The 15,038-nt window shown below is 39.2% G+C and overlaps 1 protein-coding gene across 1 annotated transcript in view; it reads right to left on the bottom strand.

The window, feature by feature from the left end:
• The window catches only part of LOC115221252 (dynein heavy chain 5, axonemal-like), a 275,949-nt gene that overhangs the window by 218,880 nt on the left and 42,031 nt on the right, over positions 1-15,038 (bottom strand). Inside the window, exons 14-17 of the mRNA XM_036510602.1 lie at positions 13,648-13,965; positions 12,522-12,657; positions 8,878-9,150; positions 3,964-4,481 (exon numbers count right to left, since the gene is read on the bottom strand). Coding sequence (XP_036366495.1) covers positions 3,964-4,481; positions 8,878-9,150; positions 12,522-12,657; positions 13,648-13,965 — 1,245 coding nt within the window. The remainder of the gene's footprint in view (positions 1-3,963; positions 4,482-8,877; positions 9,151-12,521; positions 12,658-13,647; positions 13,966-15,038) is intronic.

The raw sequence follows: 15,038 nt of genomic DNA, 5'->3' as shown, positions 1-15,038 counted from the left end.
TAACATATCTGACATATCTTCTAACATATAGGCGTAGGAGTGGCTGTGTGGTAAGTAGCTTGCTTACCAACCACATAATTCCGGGTTCAGTCCCACTGCATGGCACCTTGGGCAAGTGTCTTCTACTATAGCCTCGGGCCAATCAAAGTCTTGTGCATGGATTTGGTAGACGGAAACTGAAAGAAGCCCGTCGTATATATGTATATATATGTGTGTGTGTGTGTGTGTGTGTGTGTGTGTGTGTGTGTTTGTGTGTGTATGTTTGTCCCCCCAATATCGCTTGACAACCAATGCTGGTGTGTTTAGGTCCCTGTAACTTAACGGTTCGGCAAAAGATACTGATAGAATAAGTACTAGGCTTACAAAGAATACGTGCTGGGGTCGATTTGCTCGACTAAAAGCGGTGCTCCAGTATGGCCACAGTCAAATGACTGAAACAAGTAAAAGAGTAAAAGAGTATATCTTTAACATATCTTCTAACATTTCACTGGTCAGTAGCCATGCTGAGACACCATCTTGAAAGGTTTTAGTCAAACTTGTTCCCACTACTTATATCTTTTAGTGTTTTTTTTTGTTTTTTTATTTAATCTAGCACTTATTCTGTTCTTTTGCTAAGCCACTAAATTACAGGGACATAAACAAACCAATACCAGTCGTCAAGCGGTAGTCGAGTGTATGTGGTGGGGACACACACAAACACATACAAACACACACAAACACATACAAACACACACAAACACATACACATGCATACATACATACACAAAAACATACACACACATGTGTATAGATGACAGGCTTCCACACAGTCTCCGTTAGCCAAATTCACTCAATAAACATTATTCAGCCGAGAACTATAACAGAAGACACGTGCCCAAGGTGTCACACAGTGGGACTGAACTTAAAATCATGTGATTACAAACAAGCTCCTTAAAAGGGCAGTGAGCTGCCAGAAATGTGAGAACACCGGGCGAAATGCTTAGCGGTATTTCGTTTGCCACTATGTTCTGAGTTCAAATTCCGCCGAGGTTGACTTTGCCTTTCATCCTTTCAGTGTCTAGTAAATAAGTACCAGTTATGCACTGGGGCCGATGTCCTCAACTTAATCGACTTAATCCGTTTGTCTGTCCTTGTTTGTCCCCTCTATGTGTAGCCCTATTGTGGGCAGTAAAGAAATAACAAACAAGCTCCTTAACCACACCCCAAGGCCTGAGATTTTTGCATACTAAATAACAGATGATCCACTTGATATTTGCAGCTTTTGGGTGAACTGTGGTAATGTTGAATAAAATATTCTTCCTTTAAATGTCATTTTAATAAAATGAAATCGTAGAAATAAGAGATTCTTAATTACACTCAGAATATTCATGGATTTTGCATCACACTTTTAAATAAGCCATAGTCATTATGTGACATTCCTTATCATTGCGCAACTGAGATGAATTGGCTGTGTGGTATGCATAGAAGTCACTTCTATAGCTAGCTTAGGTCACTGGTAGACTTGCAAGGCCCCTCTCCCAAAATTCACTTGTCTGTGACGAAAAATACTCCTCCAGTACTATTCTGACCTCGTTTACAGAAATTGTAATTTTTCTGCCCAAATGATTTTGAAGACTGCAGAATAAATGATAATCAGATGGGGCAATGTCTGACGAATATGGTGAGGCATTGTTTCCTATTCAAACTGCTCCAGTCTTTGGAATGGTAGATACAAAGGCCATCCACTGCTTTGTTATAAGGAAACTCAAAAGACCTACTAGAAAACCTGAGGTTAAATCTGAAGACATGGGAATTGGTAGCACCAAATAGACCTCAGTGGAGAAGCTTTTGCTACCAAGCCATTTTCAACTGTCAGGCTGCCAACACTATGAAAGAGAAAAAAAGTTTAGCATAATAGAGCCAGGTCTAATCTACCTATTTCTTTACTACCCACAAGGGGCTAAATACAGAGGGGGACAAACAAGGACAGACAAAGGGATTAAGTCGATTACATTGACCCCAGTGCGTAACTGGTACTTAATTTATCGACCCCGAAAGGATGAAAGGCAAAGTCGACCTTGGTGGAATTTGAACTCAGAACGTAACGGCAGATGAAATATGGCTATGCATTTCGCCCGGTGTGCTAACGTTTCTGCCAGCTCGCCACCTTATCTAATCTACCACCAAATGATGGAAACCACTACTGCATTGTCCACAACTGGATCTGCAAATCCTGAATTTCCACATGAGATGACACAGCGAAACATTGTACTAAGAAGTCTGTACAGCCGTTTCCTGTTGAACTGTCATTCATTGAAGCAACAAAGGAGTCCAACAACCACCATCTTTATAATAAAGGAAGATAAGGAGGTGAGCTGGCAGAAACGTTAGCATGCCAGGCGAAATGCATAGCTGTATTTGTCTGCCGTTACATTCTGAGTTCAAATTCCACCGAGGTCGATGTTGCCTTTCATCCTTTTGGGGGTCGATTAAATAAGTACCAGTTACGCACTGGGGTTGATGTAATCGACTTAATCCCTTTGTCTGTCCTTGCTTGTCCCCTCTATGTTTAGCCCCTTGTGGGTAGTAAAGAAATAGGTATTTCATCTGCTGCTACGTTTTGAGTTCAAATTCCGCCGAGGTCGACTTTGCCTTTCTCCTTTCGGGGTTGATAAATAAAGTACCAGTTTTGCACTAGGGTCGATGTAATCGACTTAATCCCTTTGTCTGTCCTTGCTTGTCCCCTCTATGTTTAGCCCCTTGTGGGTAGTAAAGAAATATATAATAAAGAAAGACTTTTTAAATCTACTGTAAGTGTTTAATTACTAGCCAAAGCAATATATTCTAATTAGCCCCATTCCAGGTAGCTGTCAATAATAGGTTTTTCTTTTGTTCTTTATCAGTTATTTGTCCATTGTTTTCATGCCTACAACATCCTGCTTGTTTATTTACTGTATTTTATTGTGCAATGAGAATAAAACAATATTAGTCAATGACTAATTCTAATTTAATTGGTCTTTACATGCGCCTTCAATAACGATGTTAAATATGTTCTTCCTAATTAAAAACAGCAATGGGAAAAACAGAGAAAATATAGGGCAATATAGGGAAAATATAGGAAATTCTGGGGTTTTTTTCTGTATATGTAGTGGACTTTGCATTGAACAATCTTGACAAAACAGTTTTTGGGTTCGATATTTGCTTCAACACACACACACACACACTCACATACACACACACGCGCGCGATAACTAAGTCATTTTACTAAATTCTTTGTTATATCAAAAATAACTGAAACAAAAAACAAAACATCTCAAAATAAATACAGTAATGAAAGGGTTAAGGGAATGGATTTTATCGACAACTAGGGTAGAGTTAAGAAGAATAGATCAAGATATATAATTTGGTACAACCCATCATGTAATCATGAAGTGCTAATTAATGGTATAGTATAGAAGATGAAAGATATGGACACAAATGCGAAAAAGCAAAGAAAAAAGAAAGCAAAGCTCTTCTGTGACATTTGCTCTGCACCAAGTTAAAACATTCTCCTGTTAAATTTACCCTCAAAAATTGCTGTGATAAGCGACTGGCTATAGTTTATCTCTATATATATAAACGGCAAAATGTCTGTGTGTGTGTCCTTTATACAAATCCACAATTTTTCCGTTAGAGGGCTCGCACTTTCTATGGTCATTCAAAACCGTCCAAGGGTGGTCGTGCACATCTTTACATTTCCCCAGTCACCCGGCAAAGCCATTAAAAAATCAATAGAAGTGACTTTTTTGTGAATTTTCTATCCAAAACCCAATCAAAATGCCCGAAATTTGATACGCCAATTGAATGCCAGCTAGCTGTATGTGACTGGTCAGAGATTTGGACAGTTGCCGGGGGTCGTAGTGCTAGTTAAGATATAAAATGAATATTATAGATGAATTTCTCTCTCTCTCTCTCTCTCTCTCTTTCATAAAAATCAAGATTTACCTTTTTCGTTGAGTTTATGGACGTTGACAGTAAGGAGACCAGTTTTGCAATGTCTTTATTCTCCGATATACATTTGTAATAACTTTTGGACAAAGGCTGTACGCTGGAAATCTCTGTGGAGTTATCAAGATCAACTCGACTGTGACTGCTCTTTGTGAATGGGTCACTGTGCACACTCTCTGATAAATCATTAGTACTCAGACTTGTTAGTCTTTCTTGGCTTTCCATAGCAAAAGACACACTTGACATTGCTGCTGCTTCTGTTGCGGAAGTTGTTAAAAATGGACCAACGATATTAGTTCCACTTTTCACCTTGACCTTCATAAATTTGGGTGGCTGTTTCGACCAGTGGGCAACATGTTTGTGCACGCCAACAATCATATGAACAGCTCTGTTGATGACTTGTTGTATTTCATCAAGGGCTGGTTGGACAGTAATACTGGGAATGGTTAAAATAGCATCGGCGTGGAAAAATGGACGGGAATTCTTTTTAGCACCCTCAGCATATTTCTGTGATTCTGAAAGAGATAAATGAATAACTGTTAGAAACTGAAGAATGAAAAGTGGACAGGAAGGAATCTAATAAAAAGAAAAGACACAGAGAGATAGACAGGGCAGTAGAAAGAATGGAGATAGGAGAAAAAAGGAAGACTGAAAGATGAGCAGATTCAAAGAAAATAGGGTTCGTGAAAGGGCAGCCTACTTATGCATACCTTTCTTTTGTTGGACACTAAACTTTGCCTGCGAAGACCTGTTGAGGCAAGTGAAATCACAATCAAAATCAAATTCGCTGACGTGGCCCGATGACAGCACCACCTGACTGGCACCATCCGAGCACGATTGTTTGCCAGGGTCGCTGACTGGTTCCTGTGCCAGGGGCACATAAAAAGCACCATTGAAGTGTGATTGTTACCAGTGTCACTTTACTGGTACTTGTGCTGGTGGCACATGAAAAGCAACTTTCGAGTGAGGTCGTTGCCAGTGCTGCTGGACTGGCTCCTGTGCAAGTGGCACATAAAAAATACCATTTAAGTCAGGGCCACTGGACTGGCTCCTGTGCAGGTAGCACATAAAAAACACCATTTTAAGTATGGTCATTGCCAGTACCACCTGACTGACCCTCATGCGGTGGTACGTAAAAGTACCCACTACACTCTCAGAGTAGTTGGTATTAGGCAGGGCATCCAGCTGTAGAAACTCTGCCAGATCAGATTGGAGTCTAGTGCAGCCATCTGGCTCGTCAGTCCTCAATCAAACCGTCCAACTCATGCCAGCATGGAAACCAGACATTAAACGATGATGATGATGATGATGATGATGATGATGATGATGATGATTATGATGATGATGATGATGATTAAGAGAAATTAAAAGAAATACTATTTGCCAACATAATGTGGCTGTCCTGAAAAGGACAATGTTACCGTTGTTTTAGCCCCAAGAAACATCGTTTCTAGCTGGCTATATGACACGCTATCTAATGTCCTCATATTTTCGAACAGGGAGCTCAGCACTTCCATCTAGTGCAAAACAACATCTGCATACTAGTTTCTGGGTTATTGCTCTTTATCAACACAGATTAGCTGCTTAAAGAATGAAAATAATTAAAAGAAGATATAAGGAATACCTATTTCTTTACTATCCACAAGGGGCTAAACACAGAGAGGACAAACAAGGACAGACAAATGGATTAAGTCAATTATATCGACCCCAGTGCGTAACTGGTACTTAATTTATCGACCACGAAAGGATGAAAGGCAAAGTTGACCTCGGCGGAATTTGAACTCAGAACGTAACAGCAGATGAAATACAGCTACGCATTTCACCCGGCGTGCTAACGTTTCTGCCAGCTCGCCACTTTTATATAAGGAATATCATTTCAAAGGAGAAAGAAAAATTATAGAAAAGAAATACTAAGTAAAATAAAGAGCTAACTTGCTGCTTATATTGTTTACTAGGAATATTTTTTACATGGTTGTGTGGTTAAGAAACTTGCTCTGCAAACGCCTCGTCTCAGGTTCAGTCCCATTGCACAACATCTTGGGCAAGTGTTTTCTATTATAACTTCTTCAGAGTGAATTTGGTGGATTGAAACTGTGTGGAAGCCAGTCATATGTATTGATATATATATAAATATATATATAGTCTTTTTGTTTGCACCCCCACTGCTTCACAACCAGTGTTGGTTTGTTTACATCCTTGAAGGTTAGGTAAGTTAGCAGTTCAGCAAAAGAGACTCAATAGAATAAGAACCAGAGTTAAACTAAGTACTTGGGTCAATTTGCTTCATCAAGGTGAGATAGTTGCAAATAGAAAATTTGGTTAGAAGGATGAGTAAAATTGAATGTATGTCAAAAAGGACAATGGATATAAAGAATTGTAAGTATAAATTGCATGATGTAAGCAAGTCTTGTCTTTACAGCTGTTTCAGAAGATCTATGAACGGTTGATATGATAATGTATATTGTGTAGACAAGGGTAATACTGAAGCAAAATAATTCAAAAACATACAAGTCGAGATAGTATCAACTAGCATGAATTTCGATTGCTGAGTATTTTCATGTGGCAAATTCATGATATTTTGCACAAAAGACTAACAGCAAATGCATCAAGAGAAGTGGTGTCCATAAAAATAACAGCATTGATAAGTTGAAGAGAGAGAGAGAGAGACAGACAGACAGACAGACAGAGACAGAGAGTCAGACAAAGAGAAATAACTGAAGGGTATAGTGAGAGGTACATAGGTAAAAAAAGGGACGGGCAAGAAAACATGAAAAGAAGAGGATACTTTTCTTTCCTTCAAGCTTTGGCTGTGTGGTAAGTAGCTTGCTTACCAACCACATGGTTCCGGGTTCAGTCCCACTGCGTGGCACCTAGGGCAAGTGTCTTCTACTATAGCCTCGGGCCGACCAAAGCCTTGTGAGTAGATTTGGTAGACGGAAACTGAAAGAAGCCCGTCGTATATATGCATATATATATATATATGTATGTGTGTGTATATGTTTGTGTGTCTGCGTTTGTCCTCCCAACATCGCTTGACAACCGATGCTGGTGTGTTTACGTCCCCGTAACTTAGCGGTTCGGCAAAAGAGGCCGATAAAATAAGTACTAGGCTTAAAAATAAATAAGTCCTGGGGTTGATTTGCTCGACTAAAGGCGGTGCTCCAGCATGGCCACAGTCAAATGCCTGAAACAAGTAAAAGAGTAAAGATCCCTTCAAGACAAATGGAAGTGCAGAGAAAGGAGTGAGCGACAAAGAGGATAGTAGAGAGACCAAAGAAAGGTGGGGGAAAAAGAAAGCAAAGGAAAGAGAAGATAGGATTGTTAAGTAGGTCATTCAGTCAGTAGTGAAAGACATCTGGCTATTTTCAAATAAGAGTTATTTAATTAAGTAATGAGAAAGGTCAGCGTTCAAGGAAGCTGATCAAAGGAAATAACAAAATTGAATATATGTGAAATAGAATTAAAGCTAAAAACAAGCCCAATCAGAGGATAGAGGTAAGACTGTAGTAGCCATATCTTGTATAAGTCATGTCTATAGAGAAGAGATTGTAGGATGGTGACTATGATGGTAAATATCCCTCCAAAGGGGAATTCCCATTCTATACAGGATGGATTGGGAATTTTAAGACCTACAAAAACCTCACCTCTCTCCAGGTCTGAACACAACTGGTATTTCCCAGAGAGAAAAGAAGAATCGATCTCAGTACTGGATTTATATTATAACACTAGCAGTATCGCCCGGTATTGCTCGGGTTTGTTTCAACCCTTTAGAATTGGAATTTTTGAAAAGTAAAAATTTTGCATTATGTAGCTTGTTATTCTCTTTAAGTGAACATTTTTCTGGTTGAAATACACTGAAAAATGGCGACACAGCAGTTAAAAAATCGTAAAAAATAGAGATTTTCATAGAAAAAAAGCACCTTTTTGATGTAAATAATTTTTGGTGTTAACATGGTCTGATTTGAATTTTTTCTTCTATGGAAGGAAGAGCAAGTCTTCTTCTATCATGCTCTCAATTTTGGTCAACTTGCACTGCAGGGTCTCGGAGGAGATAGTGTTAGTTGAAGGCTACCAAACCTGCCATACACAGACAACTTCAGCTTTATATATAGAGAGATTTATTGACCTTGAAAGAATGAAAGGCAAAGTTGACCCTGGCAATTTTTGTGCATTTAGTCTGCAGAGATGTGGAATAAACACCATAAAGTATTCCATCTGACACGCTAAACAAAATTCAATAGATTGACAAAATAAGAAACTGAACAAAAATATGGGTCGGTTGAATGAGGATATGATAATGGAAAAATTGAATAATGACAGAATGAAATTAAAAAGATGAGGATCAAAGGAAAGAGAAAATGTACAAAACAAATAGCTAAACAAACAGGAGTGGCTGTGTGGTAAGTAGCTTGCTTACCAACCACATGGTTCCGGGTTCAGTCCCACTGCATGGCACCTTGGGAAAGTGTCTTCTACTATAGCCTCGGGCCGACAAAAGCCTTGTGAGTGGATTTGGTAGATGGAAACTGAAAGAAGCCCGTCGTATATATATATATGTATGTATGTGTGTGTGTGTTTGTGTCTGTGTTTGTCCCCCCAACAATGCTTGACAACCAATGCTGGTATGTTTACATCCCCATAACTTAGTGGTTCGGCAAAAGAGACCGATAGAATAAGTACTAGGCTTACAAAGAATAAGTCCTGGGGTCGATTTGCTCAACTAAAAAAAAAAAAAAAAGGCGGTGCTCCAGCATGGCCGCAGTCAAAAAATGACTGAAACAAGTAAAAGAGTAAAAGAGTAAATGACAAAAATGTATTATCGTCAGAAACCAAAGTTCAGGATTTTACACTAAAGAATGATGGGATCTTCATGTGAAGAGTTGACCATTTCAATGCTAAGTCTGCACTTACCAATATAATGCATAATTGAATTGCTTGATGTGATTCTCTTCCTAATGGCCTCTAGGGTGTTCCGAGTCACCTTGACCAAAGCATCTATATTGCGGTGATTATAATGGCTTTTTAATTCTTGGATTTCTTCCAGATTTTGACATGTTTGTTTCTGTTTGGCATTAACTTCAGTCTCTGATGACGGTAACTGCAATGCTTTCTTCCTTTGGGAACTGCTTCTTTGGAATACTTGCAAATTGCTTGGGATCATTGGGGAAGGAGAATCTGCATCTGCTACAATGGAAACCCAGGATATTTTAAATATATTAAGAATATATATGATAAAATATATTATATTTGACATATTAAAAACGTTATTGTTGTATTTAGGAATGGTCATTTTGCCAGTTTAGCCAATAAAAACACACACACTATATATTTGGTGTTACTTTGCTTCAGTGTTTATTTTTTACATTAATCTTAATCTTATTTATTTTTTAAAGTAACACCAAATATATAGTGTGTGTGTTCTTATTGGTTAAACTGGCAAAATGACCATTCCTAAATACAACAATATCTGTTTCAACACACGATTTCACATCAAAAATCTTGCAAAACAAATATATAAACGTAATTAAAAAAGTTGTTTAGATTGAATGAATCACACTATATTAGGCAGAAGCATATTTAGAACTTATAGACAATGGCTCTACCAGAACAAGCAGCACAACCTCCTCAACAGGATGATCCTTCAAATACCACAGATCTTTTTTTTTTTTTAATAAGTTTTAATCACTTGACTACTACAAGAGACTTTCTGTTCATCCATGAAGAACAGATTCATGACTGAGTGCTAGCTTGTTCCTTCTTGAGTCACGCCTGGCTCATAAGGGCCGGTTTCCCGGTTTCCTTGGCGTATAGGTTCCACACCTGGACGGGACGCTGGTCCGTCACAGGTGAGCCGCTAGATGTGGAGGAAAGAGTGAGAGAAAGTTGTGATGAAAGAGTCAGCAGAAGTTCACCATTACCTTCTGCTGGAGCTGCATGGAGCTTAGGTGTTTTATATTTATATATATTTTATATCTTATCTAGTTTTAGCTCACGAGTTGTGGCCACACATCATAAACACACACATCGTTTTTGCTCATAAACACACACATCACCCGGTCTGAGATTCGAACACATGATCCCTTAACCGCGAGTCCGCTACTCTAACCACTAGGCCATGTACCTCCACCTTGAGTGCCAGCTGATCAAATTGAATTTATAAATGATGAATAAAATGCCATCATATCATTTTTAAAGCTCTACCTAAACAGCGCCACACAAGAATAAAATGACCATAACCAAGTAAGAGATGTGTGGCCTAGTATTTAGGGTGCTGCATTCGCGATTGTAAGATTGTGATCTCAATTCCTGAACTGTGCAGTACATTGTGTTCTTGAACAGAGCACTTCATTTCATGTTGCTCCAGCTCACTCAGCTGTAACAGTATTCCAGCCATACTTGGGAAATTAAAGCCGCAAGCGGGTAGAATCGTTAGCACAGTGGGCAAAATGCTTAGCTGCATCTCATCTACCTTTACATTCTAAGTTCAAATTCCACTGAGGTTGACTGTGCCTTTCATCTCTTCAGGGTCAACTGAATAAGCACTCCGACGTCTGGCAGCTGACTTGGCAGACACCCATAAAATTATTAACCATCTTACTAACAATAACTCTGAGCACCTATTCAAACTCCACCTGTCTAACACCCATGGACATGTTTATAAAGTCAAAAAACAGCACAGCTCCCATGACTTTAGGAAACATTTTTTCACACTAAGAGTTGCTGAATCATGGAACAGTCTGTCGGCATCAGTTGTTAGTTGTTGGAGCACTGCATCCTTCAAAACTTCCATGCTTCCTGAGATTCGCCAACACTACACCTGATTTTCTCCCCTCCATACACATGCAAGCATGTATCTGACTCATACACTGTTTGCTTTTCAGACATTTGTACATTACTGCATATGCTTTATACGCACTTTTTGACAAGTTGTGGTGCACCTGAGCACTGTATACAATAATTTCATTATATATTATATATTATATATATATATATATATATATAAATAATAAATATAGGGAATATATCCAAATTTACAGGGAAAAAAATCAGATTTAGGATTAAATCCAATTTTATAGTAAAATATTATAAAATATATTTGAGACAAAACCACTATTTTGCAAAACAAACAAGGAAAGACTTAATCAATACATAAAATTTAATAAATAGTCAAAAAAACCGCCACTACAATCGTTTCTTGTCTTGATCGACAATCTTCAGGTGGACTTCCAATCTGATCGACATGTATCATGTGACTCCAGGTGTCCTCATAGGGTTCCTTGGCACAGTAGCAGGGGCCAGCAACAGCCAAATTTCTGGAGGCTAGGTGATGGGGCAGGGACAGTGGAGTGGTGTACGGCCCCTCCACGCGGTGCCAGACGGAAGGAGTCAGCTCTGTAAATTTTCAGTTTCGAATCATTTCGACGAAATTCTTTCTTTTTTTTTTTCTCTTCTTTCTTCTTCTTCTTTCTTTCTTTTCTTTTTTTAAAGAAAATGTAATATTTTTGGGATATTTGTAAGAATCTTAATCTCAGAAGTCTAATAATATATGTCTTTCAAGATGAATGCGGTTAAGTCGTCCTTCAAAGCGCATTTGATCCATTAAACGCCTGCTCTCGTACATATGAAATCCTGGTTCAACTGTTATCCCGAGTTGATATTTGAAAGGTGGTAATTTCCCAGGATTTCATATGTACGAGAGCAGGCGTTTAATGGATCAAATGCGCTTTGAAGGACGACTTAACCGCATTCATCTTGAAAGACGTATATTATTAGACTTCTGAGATTAAGATTCTTACAAATATCCCAAAAATATTACATTTTCTTTAAAAAAAGAAAAAGAAAGAAAAGAAGAAGAAGAAAGAAGAGAAGAAAAAGAAAGAAATTTCGTCGAAATGATTCGAAACTGAAAATTTACAGGAGCTGACTCCTTCCGTCTGGCACCGCGTGGAGGGGCCGTACACCACTCCACTGTCCCTGCCCCATCACCTAGCCTCCAGAAATTTGGCTGTTGCTGGCCCCTGCTACTGTGCCAAGGAACCCTATGAGGACACCTGGAGTCACATGATACATGTCGATCAGATTGGAAGTCCACCTGAAGATTGTCGATCAAGACAAGAAACGATTGTAGTGGCGGTTTTTTTTTGACTATTTATTAAATTTTATGTATTGATTAAGTCTTTCCTTGTTTGTTTTGCAAAATAGTGGTTTTGTCTCAAATAATATTTTATATATATATATATATATATATATATATATAAGCACTGGGGTTGATCTAATCACCTTATCCTCTCCCTGAAATTGATGGCCTTGTACCAAAATTTGAAACCAATATTAGGGAAAGTAACCTTACAATGGACGGGTGTCCTACTTAGAAGGGTTTGTAATCTCTGTCACTTATACACCATAGAAACCAGGACAAACTTCGGCTTTATGAGTTTTAGGATTCATGACCAACCTAAGACTAAGTAATCAAATGAAACTACATCTAAACTCGTTAAAGTTGATTGCAACTTATTCAATATTCATATGAATCAGTAGGGACAGCAGTGTCATACTTTCAGTGTTGGTGCTTTCTTCCCCATATTCATCCTCCTGGGGTTTATCACATAAAACGGTAATCAACTCATTGACAGCATTTTCAAGGTTCTGGCTTTTGTGGCTCAAATTTTGGGCCCCTTGTGCACATAAAAACTGCAATTAAAAGATAAAGAATAAAATGCTACATCATTGTGTAAAGTAATATTTTCTTTATAAAGTAGGTGTAGGAGTGGCTGTGTGGTAAGTAGCTTGCTTACCAACCACATGGTTCCGGGTTCAGTCCCACTGCGTGGCACCTTGGGCAAGTGTTTTCTACTATAGCCTCGGGCCGACCAAAGCCTTGTGAGTGGATTTGGTAGATGGAAACTGAAAGAAGCCTGTTGTATATATGTATATATATATATATATATATATATATATATATATATGTATGTATGTGTGTGTATATATTTGTGTGTCTGTGTTTGTCTCCCACAACATCGCTTGACAACCGATGCTGGTGTGTTTATGTCCCTGTAACTTAGTGGTTCAGCAAAAGAGACCGATAGAATAAGTACTAGGCTTACAAAGAATAAGTCCTGGGGTCGATTTGCTCGAGTAAAGGAGGTGCTCCAGCATGGCCACAGTCAAATGACTGAAACAAGTAAAAGAATAAACATAAAGGTGCAGATATGAGTGTGTGATTAAGAAGCTTGCTTAGTAACCACGTGGTTTCAGGTTCTGTCCTATTGCGTGGCACCTTGGGCAAGTGTCTTCTACTATAGCCCAGGGCTGACCAATGCCTTGTGAGTAAATTTGGTAGAAAGAATCTGCAAAGAAGCCCATTGTGTGTGTGTGTGTGTGTGTGTGTGTGTGTGTGTGTGTACATGTGTGTTTGTGTGATTAAGAAGCTTGCTTTGTGACCATGTGGTTTCAGGTTCAGTCCCTTGGCATGGCTCCTTAGGCAAGTGTCTTTTACTATAGCCCAGGGCTAACAAATGCCTTGAGAGTAAATTCGGTAGAAGGAATCTGCAAAGAAGCCATTGTGTGTGTGCGCCTACATGTGCACATGTGTTTGTGTGTGTGTGTATTTGTGTGCATGCGTGCATACATGTGTGCTACATGAAAGGAAAAGGGACAAATGGAAGGAAAACCAAAGCATACCTGTGTTTTTTCCATGAAATATTTCACAGACCATGGTTCAACTTCTGGCAGTTCACAAAGCTTGACTTGACTTATATCAAGTAAATTAGCTTCGATTCTAAACTCACAGATATCAGTTACTCTGTCCAAAAGCAACGTAAACAACTTCAAAGCATGCTCAACGTTTTCTAAGTATTCGTTTATACCGATGGCTGTCCATGTGAGTGTTGTCAATCCTGGTTCTATAGCTTTGTCGACTCTTGCTAAATGTGCTTGCATTAAAGGTTCAAGAACACTTGGAAATTTGCTTCGGATGTTGTTGTTCTCCTTTAGCATGAGCTGTAAATCAGGAAAGTTGATAGTTAATGGAAGAAAAATATGCACATTCTTAGGATTAAGTCTCAACTCTCTTCAATCATCATCATCATCATCATCATCATTTAACGTCCGTTTTCCATGCTAGCATGGGTTGGACGGTTCAACTGGGGTCTGGGAAGCCAGGAGGCTGCGCCAGGCCCAGTCTGATCTGGCAGTGTTTCTACAGCTGGATGCCCTTCCTAACGCCAACCACTCCGAGAGTGTAGTGGGTGCTTTTTATATGCCACCTGCACAGGTGCCAGACAAGGCTGGCAAACGGCCACGATCGGATGGTGCTTTTTACGTGCCACTGGCACAGGTGCCAGACAAGGCTGGCAAACGGCCACGATCAGATGGTGCTTTTTATGTGCCACCTGCACAGGTGCCAGATAAGGCTGGCAAATGGCCACGATTGGATGGTGCTTTTTATGTGCCACCGGCACGGGGGCCAGACGAGGCTGGCAACGGCCACAATCGGATGGTGCTTTTTCGTGCCACCGGCACGGAGATCAGTTGGGGCGGCGCTGGCAACGGCCACGTTCGGACGGTTCTCTTACGTGCTACTGGCACTGGTATCTCAGCTACAATTTCCATTGAATGTTTGTGATTATTTAAAATAAAAGAAACTTTGAATGACTACCAGACAAAATAAGAATTTCTCTGCTTTCGTTCATTTGTTTTTGTTTTTAGAACATTATTTGCTTTGAATAGGAAGCCCTATGATCAAAGGCATTCCTACCATGACAATCCAGTTATTTTTCAGGCATTGCATACCTCAAACTATTGGGTTGTCCAGAAAGTTTGTGCTGATTTATAGTAGCTTACCTTTCGACTTATTTTAGAACATGGTTGAGTTCATAAAATAGAATTTGACTACACCTCCATTTAGAGCACAGTTTAAGCTATCTTTTCGTGGAAGAAGGTTTATGTTCCTATAACCTGTGTTAATTCTGTAACCCTTTAAAATGGAAGATAAGAAAGTTCATTTTCAGTACTTGATGCTTTGGGAACCAGACAAAAATTGCTGCAGCTCGGCTGGGATGTGTTACCCCATC

Source organism: Octopus sinensis, linkage group LG18, assembly GCF_006345805.1.
Source record: "Octopus sinensis linkage group LG18, ASM634580v1, whole genome shotgun sequence".
NCBI classification, from domain to species: domain Eukaryota; kingdom Metazoa; phylum Mollusca; class Cephalopoda; order Octopoda; family Octopodidae; genus Octopus; species Octopus sinensis.
The sequence above is the reverse complement of the archived record's forward strand: the minus strand, read 5'-3'. Positions and strand labels throughout refer to the sequence as shown.